The 10032-nt window shown below is 47.7% G+C and overlaps 2 protein-coding genes across 2 annotated transcripts; both read right to left on the bottom strand.

Moving 5' to 3' along the window:
* LOC125539457 (UPF0481 protein At3g47200-like) lies at positions 1–2118 on the bottom strand. Its single transcript, XM_048702912.2, has one exon. It carries the CDS (start codon positions 1859–1861, stop codon positions 308–310), a length of 1554 nt encoding a protein of 517 aa, XP_048558869.1. The 5' UTR covers positions 1862–2118; the 3' UTR covers positions 1–307.
* Positions 2119–2260: 142 nt separating this feature from the next.
* On the bottom strand, positions 2261–5302 carry LOC125539458 (uncharacterized protein At4g15545). The gene is made up of 9 exons (XM_048702913.2): positions 4870–5302; positions 4725–4793; positions 3773–3826; positions 3589–3664; positions 3430–3498; positions 3090–3332; positions 2963–3005; positions 2816–2894; positions 2261–2719 (listed from the first exon to the last, which is right to left on the bottom strand). Exons 1-9 carry the CDS (start codon positions 5137–5139, stop codon positions 2627–2629), a joined length of 996 nt encoding a protein of 331 aa, XP_048558870.1. The 5' UTR covers positions 5140–5302; the 3' UTR covers positions 2261–2626.
* Positions 5303–10032: the final 4730 nt, after the last annotated feature.

The following is a 10032-nucleotide window of genomic DNA, read 5'->3' as shown; positions in this document are numbered from 1 at the left end:
TAAGCCATGTACTCCTTTCATCTCATAATGCTGGCACATTCTGTTCTGTTTTACAAAAGTTTTGATTAAAACTACTCAATTTATGTAATTTATTTAAACAACGTCTTAATTGTGTGGTAAATTTTACCAACAACTACCATACAACTAGTACTCCCTCCGTCACAGGGCGCGCTGGAATTCTCATGCATTTCCACAAACAGATAGATTTTAGGCGCGTCTGATTTAATGATCACTTAATTAGGCCGTGATGCCCTTACAACTTAATACTTCCTCTGTAAACTTTTATAAAAGCGTTTAGATCACTACTTTAGTTACTTTTAGGCTTGACTGCCTGGAGTAAACCGACAAGTGCGCCAACGATGGTCAGCACGGTGACGATAGTCTTCATGTTCTTGTAGCCAAACCTGTACACTATGGTGCGCACCGGCCTATGGACCCTGTAGTTCTCGATGGCCAGCATGGTGCGGACGTAGCATCTCCCGGGCCGCAGGTGCTTCTCCAGGCTGATGAAGAGGCGGAGAGCGTCCTCGTTGGTCAGCCCCGCTCCCCCCTGCAAGATGTGATTCGTGCGCAGCTCCTGCACGTCCTCCACGCGGTCCGTCACCATGCCCAGCAGGCAGAGGTACGAGCACACGGTGGACCGCTCCTCGTCGGCCTCGTAGAAGTCCGGAGTCGTGCACAGCTCCAGCGCCGCCATGTTGACGAGGAACCCCGCGTTCGCGTCGTCCAGGGACAGCGGCGCCAGGAAGAGCTCGCCGGAGAGCAACCCCTTCTTGACGCCCATCTCCTTCAGCTCCGCCCCCGTCTTGGTGGCCGTCAGCTGGATGCCCATCTCCGCGAGCTCCACGGCGCTCACGGAGATGGACACCTTCTCGGCCTTCTCGGATAGGCCGCGGGAGGAGGAGTCGGACGAGAGCTTGGTGCCGGTTCCGACGATGTAGTGCCGCAGGAGGCCGAGGAGGTGCGGCGGCGTGTAGCTGCTGTCCCACGCGGGAGGTTTCTCGCCGAGGGCCTGCCGGGCCTGCAGGGAGCCTTTCACGCGTCCGACGAGCTTCGGCAGGTCCAGGCCGGGCGCGGTCACGAAGCTCATGAGCGTCTCGACCACCACCCACGGGAGCTGGTTCTCGAGCAGCACGACGTCGGAGAAGATGCGGTCGGAGTCGGAGCTGAAGGCGCTCCTCAGCGCCGGGTCTACTGCCATCCCCTCCTCGTCGTCGTCGTCGTCGCCGTCCGTGCACGCGAACAGCAGGTACTGCAGCAGGAAGCAGCCGTCGAAGAACATCATGGGCTTGAAGTCGTCGTCAGCGAGACCCCGCACCCTGCCCTCGTCGTAGCAGCCGCGGGCCTCGTCGGCGACGGCGCAGACCGCGGCGTACACCTCCTCGACGGAGCGGCCCGAGGCCCTGACGAAGTGCCAGGAGGCCACGTGCTTGGTGCTCTCCATCTGCAGGACGGCGGGGCTCAGGCCGTGGTGGTAGGGGCCGATGGAGACGGTCCTGGGCGCGGCGTAGCGCTCGGCGAGGTCCACCATGCTCGCCGGGAACAGGTGGATCTTCGTCTCCGCCATGCCGAGCTTGTCCTCGAACGCCCGCGCTGCTTCCTCGAACGCCTCCACCGGACCGCTCCATTCGTACCGGCCATGGTGATTGTCAGTGGTGCTCTCCACCATGACCAGCTGGTGCTGGTGCTGCCGTCCGCTGGAGCTGACGGCCAGATCACCGTGGCTAGCAGCAGGAGCAGCGACTGTCATCTCCAGAGGGAGGCCAGGAACCCATGCAGTAGCTGCTGGCTCCATGGCCGCCGGACCCCCATTCCAGTAATCGGCCACGGCCAGCTGATACTCCCAAGGTACTTGCTGCATGTCAACAACCTAAGAGAACTACTGGAATCTACGTAACAAATACAAAATGGCCGAACTACCAGAGAATGAAGAGAGAAGAACAAGAGTTGAGAAGCAAAAGACTGCATCAGTTAACAAATACAAAATGGCCGAACTACCAGAGAATGAAGAGAGAAGAACAAGGTCTATTCGTCCTCTTTATAGACCAACCACAAGGTCTATTCATCGTAATAATATGCGGATTGCATAATGTACAGAGGAAACCTTTCGACTTTTTCGACGTGCAATGCAACACAACCTGGAGGAACCTTTTCAACTTTGGATCCATGATTAACATAGTATTAGGCTTTTATAATGTCATGATGATGTGCACGCCTTAACGAATCTGCAGGCTGAGTGTGCAGTAGGAAAGACAGGAGGTGCTGAAAACGAGCTTCAATTCACAAGTCAATTACACAGACCAATATATCTGACAAGTCTCAACTTCCACTTGTTCGCAAAAAGAAAAGAAACTTTTCCTTGTTGAAATGCATGCATGACCATACCCATTTACATCATGTTATTGAGGATGGCCGCACCAAAACTACAATGGCCTATGCACAGATTTCTAAGAATATGATCTTGTGATCATCGAGAACTCCAACGATACACGCTCTCTTGGAAACAGATGACCTGGCATAGGAATTATTACCCCAGCAGAATGGTACCGTCGTTTAGACGGAAGAGACATGCCGATGAACTAAACCAGCTTGTTCAAAAGAAGAAATACGGCAGCCTATGACAGGTTCACGATTGGTTGCGGTTAAGCATATTCTGGAAAGAAATGTATAAGTCTTTGTGCTCTGTTCCAAAAATCTCCTCTGCTTTTGACAAGGTGTCCTGTAGAAATTGATCAAGTAGAAATCATCACATTACATGTTTTTTGTGGATATACTAATGAACTGAGAGGTTATAAATACTGGTGAACCGTGCTACCTCTCGCGATTGTTTCTGTGCATTAAATTCCTTAATATTTGCCAAGAATGCTCCAAATTGCTCATAAGATAGTCGTGTCCTGGTATTTGTACCCACAAGTGTTATAGTATGAACAAACTAAAGAGAGTAGACAGCATAGTGACCAACCGTGCTTGTCGGAAGAATTCCTTTCCATCTATACGAGGTCGCCCTGGAAATATAAAAGAACAAACATGTTAAGGAACTATCCTAAATGAATATAGCAGACCCCCATTGATAATCCACTGTGTAAGACCTGTAAATGAGCGGCGTTGAGGAGAGACAGGGGCTGAATACTGATGACTTGATCCATTCCATGATGAAAATGCCGATTGGTCTTCAGAACGTGATCTTGTAGGCGATGTTGGACCAGAATAGAACTTCGGAGTGGATGGACCAGTTGAATATGCTAGTGGGGAACCACTAGAGGATGAAATAATTGGTGTTGAACCAGGAGTTATTTGGGGGGCTACATATGGTGTGATTGAGAACTGGTATCCTGTAAATACTTCCATAGTAAGCAACTGACAGTCGGAAAAAAAATGTAATATTTGTTATGATTTAGTTGTTCAACAGTAAGAGTTAACTAATGACACCTTGGGCTGATTCGGTGATTGTAGATCTGCTGGAAGTATTTGAAGAGGTGTGACTGCTTGAAACTTCATCTGTCCATTCAAATATTCAATATGAAATCAAGGGAAAGACACAAACTTTGTCTAAACAGAAGTTTTCGAACTTTTGAGGTTGAGCAGCACCTTTCCAGGAAGGACTCCGAGCGGTCCCACTATTTTCTGCATCTACATCACGATCTTCACCTGTTTCTGACAATTGCTGTGAAGTTTTGCAGGTAACATTACTTGTCACCAATCAAGACCAGCACAACCGAAACTAGAAATATCTGAGTAAGTGGGAAAGACCATATTGGTTGATAATACTCACCAGTAAATTATCTTCACTCAGAGATTTCATCAACTGCTTCTTAAATGCCTCTAACTGCGAAGAACAAAAGTTCTTCAGTAATTCGTCAACTAGCAAGCAAAAAAAATTCATGTTGATGTTGATTTGGATAATTAGAGTTATGATCAAGTTAACGGTAATTAGCATTCCCTTGTAAGCTCATACCAAGCATTGAGATGAATGGAGACAATAGTTACAGATTTGTGTAACCGACAGTAAAGCATTCATCAGTCACGGATCTTGTTTTCTTTCTTTCAAACCAATCACCACAAATCTGGTTTAGTATCTCGGTCTTCTAAATTTCTTTGTTTCAAAATTATCTATCCATCACAGGGTTCACTATGAGCACAACGAAGTCAAGTTAGTCTGCCAGCCACATCACCTTATCGCTTAATGGCCTGTTTTTAGTTGAAGCCCCAATACAAGTAAAACTGTACCGAATCGTTTGCAACACTGAAATTGACAAAACTAACAGGACTTGCAATCAGGATTTCGTAGTCCAGCCTAAGCTGATTGAAGCTGTGAAATTTCCATTATGCAACCTTGATAATAAGTCAAACAAAAGCTTTAACTTCCATCAGAGTGACACTAAAACTTACAGAAATTTGTGAAAGTGCAGTCAGCAGTGGAAAGACAAATTCCATCCAATTTCATGAGATGCTGAGTGTTCAGACTCCACCTTCGCCAATGGCCAACAATCATGGGCATTGGAAGCCACATCAAACCATAAACAGGCAAATTAAACTAACATGACACGTCTTTAGTCTAGGTTTGTACTAAATAGACACTACAAGTCTAAAATCCACGCTTCTAATCAAAATTAACAGGTTCCACAAACAAATACACTCTAAGAATGAAAAATCCTAGTGAGAAATCAGAGAAATCCCACCAAGATCGGAGCTAAAAGATATATACAAAAAATGGGAAATCGCACCTTTGCCAAGTTCCTCGACAGCTTCTTGGCCGTCAGGGCGAGCGTGTCCCTCTCCTTCACCAGCTTCGCCTGCAATCAAGCACGACAGGCTAAGCACAAATCTGAATTTCACGGGGGACAAACGTGTCCGGCGACAGGAGCGCACGTTCTCGTCGAGCGCGGCGAGGAGGCGGGCGTCGGAGTCGGCGAGGCGGGCGCGGAGGTCGGCCTCGCCGCGGTCGCGGTCGGCGAGGTCCCTGCGGAGGCGCGCGACGTCGGCCTCGAGGCGGGAGACGCGGGACGCGATGGCCATGGAGGTGATCTTGCGCGCGACGTCCAGCTGCTCGTACGGGTCGGTGGGGATCACGGCCAGGATCTCGTCAGGCAGGTGGAAGTCCACCCCCGTGGCCGCCCCCGCCGCCTCCTGCCTCGCCATCGCTGCCTCCGCCGCCGCCGGGTGCGGACGGGCAACGCCGGCGCTCCTGGGGGAGGTGGCGGCTGCGGCGGTCGTCGCCGGCGCCGGGGAGGGGCAGGACTGGAAATTTTCTAACGATGCGTTCTTTCCTTCCAATTTTTTAGTAGGAGTATATTTGTCTTTGGGATGTGATGTGGATTGGCAGCTGTATACTGTTGGAGCTCCAACTCATTTTTCCATGCCGCGCACGGTTTCCATGTTTGCTTTGTCTTGGCTTCCTTTTCTTTTGTCCATTTTTCTTCCTAAAATTTTGTATTCACGCTACTTTCTAAAAAGGTTTAATGAACTTTTCTTTGTTGTCTTTTTGGTCTTCTGCTAGTGGCATATACAGTCGCACCCACAAGATAAATAAGGGCTGGTAGGAAAAGGCTCATAGGAAAATGATACGGTTATGTAAATTAATATGTGATTGAATGGTCAGAGCATTCACAGATCTGGAAAATCAGGCCAAATATACGGCCGCGGGTGCGCCTGCATCCTTTTCTTCGCCTGCATCCTTGTTGCATGCCCCGTTGCTGCCATAGTCGCCCTCGCCGTCTCGTAGTCCCTATACTCGTTGATCTTTTTCTTCTTCTTCTCAAGCCACTTCTTGGCATGCTTATCCAAGAGGCTTTCGCCCATCAATATAATATTCGCATCCTCCGCGTCCCGTGCGATTTGCAACCTCTCTTTCTCGAGCTCAATCTATCCAAATGTCTTGGCCTTCTTGAGCTCCCATTTGATTGCCGTCTCTTGCTTCTCCAACTGGATCTTCTCCCTCTCACTTTTCAGCTTCTTCTCCGTCCTCTCTCGATCCCCATCCTTCCACTTCTTTTGTGTATTCAACATGAGCTTGTACCTCTCCTTCTTGTTGTTCTCCCTCACCGCAAAAATGCATATTCATATGGACGACATTTTTGTAGTCGCGGCGTCACGGGAGGCCCTTGCCTTCTCCCAATTGTTCCCCATGACTTGCTGGTTATCCTTTGGCACGGTGGCTCTTCCATTCTCCACGAAAATATATTCCTCTTGTTCGTCCAACCCATTTGATTGCTGGGAGCTTGAGCCATCATTCCTCTTCTTGTCGGCCTTGAGATCGCCCATAAGTTGTGTCCATTTTAGTCGGCCATTCAATATGATTCAACAATAGCTAAACGCAAATGACTTCTTCTTTGTTTTGTGATACATAGTGGCTGCCACCGCCGTCTAGCAAACGAAATATGTATGAGCATGAGAATGCAGAAAAAAAAACAAGCATACGCAAATGATGACAAGATGAAGTAGCTTATGTGAGCTGTCACTCCCATCACATTTTGAGGGTGTCCGGTCACTTGTGAGTAGTAACCGACATACTTGTTCACTTCCCCTTGAATGCTACCCATCGATGTCGGAGAGATGCGACATTACGGTTCGTGACTATATGATGCGTGAAGGAAATATGCCCTAGAGGCAATAATAAAGTTAATATTTATTTCCTTATATCATGATAAATGTTTATTATTCATGCTAGAATTGTATTAACCGGAAACATAAACATGTGTGAATACATAGACAAACAGAGTGTCACTAGTATGCCTCTACTTGACTAGCTCGTTAATTAAAGATGGTTATGTTTTCTAACCATAGACATGAGTTGTCATTTGATTAACGGGATCACATCATTAGGAGAATGATGTGATTGACTTGACCCATTCGGTTAGCTTAGCACTTGATCGTTTAGTATGTTGCTATTGCTTTCTTCATGACTTATACATGTTCCTATGACTATGAGATTATGCAACTCCCGTTTACCGGAGGAACACTTTGTGTGCTACCAAATGTCACAACGTAACTAGGTGATTATAAAGGTGTTCTACAGGTGTCTCCGAAGGTACTTGTTGGGTTGGCGTATTTCGAGATTAGGATTTGTCACTCTGATTATTGGAGAGGTATCTCTGGGCCCACTCGGTAATACACATCACTATAAGCCTTGCAAGTATTGTAACTAATGAGTTAGTTGTAGAATGATGTATTACGGAACGAGTAAAGAGACTTGCCGGTAACGAGATTGAACTAGGTATTGAGATACCGACGATCGAATCTCGGGCAAGTAACATACCGATGACAAAGGGAACAACGTATGTTGTTATGCGGTTTGACCGATAAAGATCTTCGTAGAATATGTAGGAGCCAATATGAGCATCCAGGTTCCGCTATTGGTTATTGACCGGAGACATGTCTCGGTCATGTCTACATTGTTCTCGAACCTGTAGGGTCCGCACGCTTAAAGTTCGGTGACGATCGGTATTGTGAGTTTTAGTGTTTTGATGTACCGAAGGTAGTTCGGAGTCCCAGATATGATCACGGACATAACGAGGAGTCTCGAAATGGTCGAGACGTAAAAATCGATATATTGGACGACTATGTTTGGACACCGGAAGGTTTCCGAGAGGTTTCGGGCATATACCGGAGTACCGGGGGGTTACCGGAACCCCCCGGGAGTTAATTGGGCCTCATGGGCCCTAGTGGGAGAAGAGGAGGGGTGGCCAGGGCAGCCGTGCGCCCCCTCCCCCTCTAGTCCGAATTGGACAAGGAGGGGGGCGCCCCCCTTTTTCCTTCTCTTCCCCTCTCTCTTCCTTCCCTTCTCCTACTCCTACTTGGAAGGGAGGCCTACTCCCAGTGGGAGTAGGACTCCTTGCTACCTCTTGAACACTGTGTTGGATTTCCTTGAAGAGGAAAGGATGATGCGGCAAAGTAGCATAAGTATTTCCCTCAGTTTTTGAGAACCAAGATATCAATCCAGTAGGAGGCTACGCGTGAGTCCCTCGTACCTGCACAAAGCAAATAACTCCTCGCAACCAACGCGATAAGGGGTTGTCAATCCCTTCACGGTCACTTACGAGAGTGAGATCTGATAGAGATGATAGATAATATTTTTTGTATTTTTAGGATAAAGATGCAAAGTAAAATAAAAGCAAAGTAAAAAAGCAAAGGCAATAATAAAGTGATGGAAGATTAATATGATGAAGATAGACCCTGGGGCCATAGATTTCACTAGTGGCTTCTCTCAAGAGCATAAGTATTTTACGGTGGGTGAACGAATTACTGTTGAGCAATTGACAGAATGGAGCATAGTTATGAGAATATCTAGGTATGATCATGTATATAGGCATCACGTCCGAGACAAGTAGACCGACTCCTGCCTGCATCTACTACTATTACTCCACTCATCGACCGCTATCCAGCATGCATCTAGAGTATTAAGTTAAAAACAGAGTAACGCCTTAAGGAAGATGACATGATGTAGAGGGATAAATTCATGCAATATGATAAAAACCTCATCTTGTTATCCTCGATGGCAATAATACAATACGTGTCTTGCTGCCCCTACTGTCACTGGGAAAGGACACCGCAAGATTGAACCCAAAGCTAAGCACTTCTCCCATTGCAAGAAAAACCAATCTAGTAGGCCAAACCAAACTGATAATTCGAAGAGACTTGCAAAGATAACCAATCATACATCAAAGAATTCAGAGAAGATTCAAATATTGTTCATAGATAATCTTGATCATAAACCACAATTCATCGGTCTCAACAAACACACCGCAAAAAGAAGATTACATCGAATAGATCTCCACGAGAGAGGGGGAGAACATTGTATTGAGATCCAAAAAGAGAGAAGAAGCCATCTAGCTACTAACTATGGACCCGAAGGTCTGAGGTAAACTACTCACACTTCATCGGAGGGGCTATGATGATGTAGAAGCCCTCCGTGGTGAATGCCCTCTCCGGCGGAGCTCCGGAACAGGCCCCAAGATGGGATCCCGTGGGTACAGAAGGTTGCGGCGGTGGAATTAGGTTTTTGGCTCCGTATCTGATCGTTTGGGGGTATGTAGGTATATATAGGAGGAAGAAGTATGTCGGTGGAGCTTCGGGGGCCCCATGAGGGTGGGGCGCGCTTAGGGGGGAGGGCGCGCCCCCCTACCTCGTGCCCACCTCGAAGCTTCCTTGGCGTAGGGTCCAAGTCTCCTGGGTCATATTCGGTGAGAAAATCACGTTCCCGAAGGTTTCATTCCGTTTGGACTCCGTTTGATATTTCGTTTCTTCGAAACTCTGAAATAGGCAAAAAACAACAATTCTGGGTTGGGCCTCCGGTTAATAGGTTAGTCCCAAAAATAATATAAAAGTGGAAAATAAAGCCCAATATGGTCCAAAACAGTAGATAATATAGTATGGAGCAATCAAAAATTATAGATACGTTGGAGACGTATCACTCCTCAGGGGGCGCGCCTAGGGAGGCCGGCCTCCTCCCCCTCCTCCACTCCTTTATATACGGGGAGGGGGAACCCCTTGGAGACACAACAATTGATCATTGATCTCTTAGCCGTGTGCAGTGCCCCCCTCCACCGTAATCCACCTCGATAATATCGTAGCGGTGCTTAGGCGAAGCCCTGCGTCGGTAGCATCATCATCACCGTCATCACACCGTCATGCTGACGAAACTCTCCGGCGAAGCTCTGCTGGATCTAAGCTCGCGGGACGTCATCGAGTTGAACGTGTGCTGGACTCGGAGGTGTCGTGCGTTCGGTACTTGGATCGGTCGGATCGTGAAGACGTACGACTACATCAACCACGTTGTGCTAATGCTTCCGCTTTCGGTCTACGAGGGTACGTGAACACACTCTCCCCTCTCGTTGCTATGCATCACCATGATCCTGTGTGTACGTAGGAAAATTTTGAAATTACTACGTTCCCCAACATTGGCATCCGAGCCAGGTTTTATGCGTAGATGTTATATGCACGAGCAGAACACAAGTGAGTTGTGGGCGATACAAGTCATACTGCTTACCAGCATGTCACACTTTCGTTCAGAGGTATTGTTGGATGAAGCGGCCC

Source organism: Triticum urartu, chromosome 2A, assembly GCF_056163025.1.
Source record: "Triticum urartu cultivar PI428250 chromosome 2A, HENAU_Tu73, whole genome shotgun sequence".
NCBI classification, from domain to species: Eukaryota; Viridiplantae; Streptophyta; class Magnoliopsida; order Poales; family Poaceae; genus Triticum; species Triticum urartu.
Note: the sequence above shows the minus strand (reverse complement) of the source record. Positions and strands in the feature narration are given on the sequence as shown.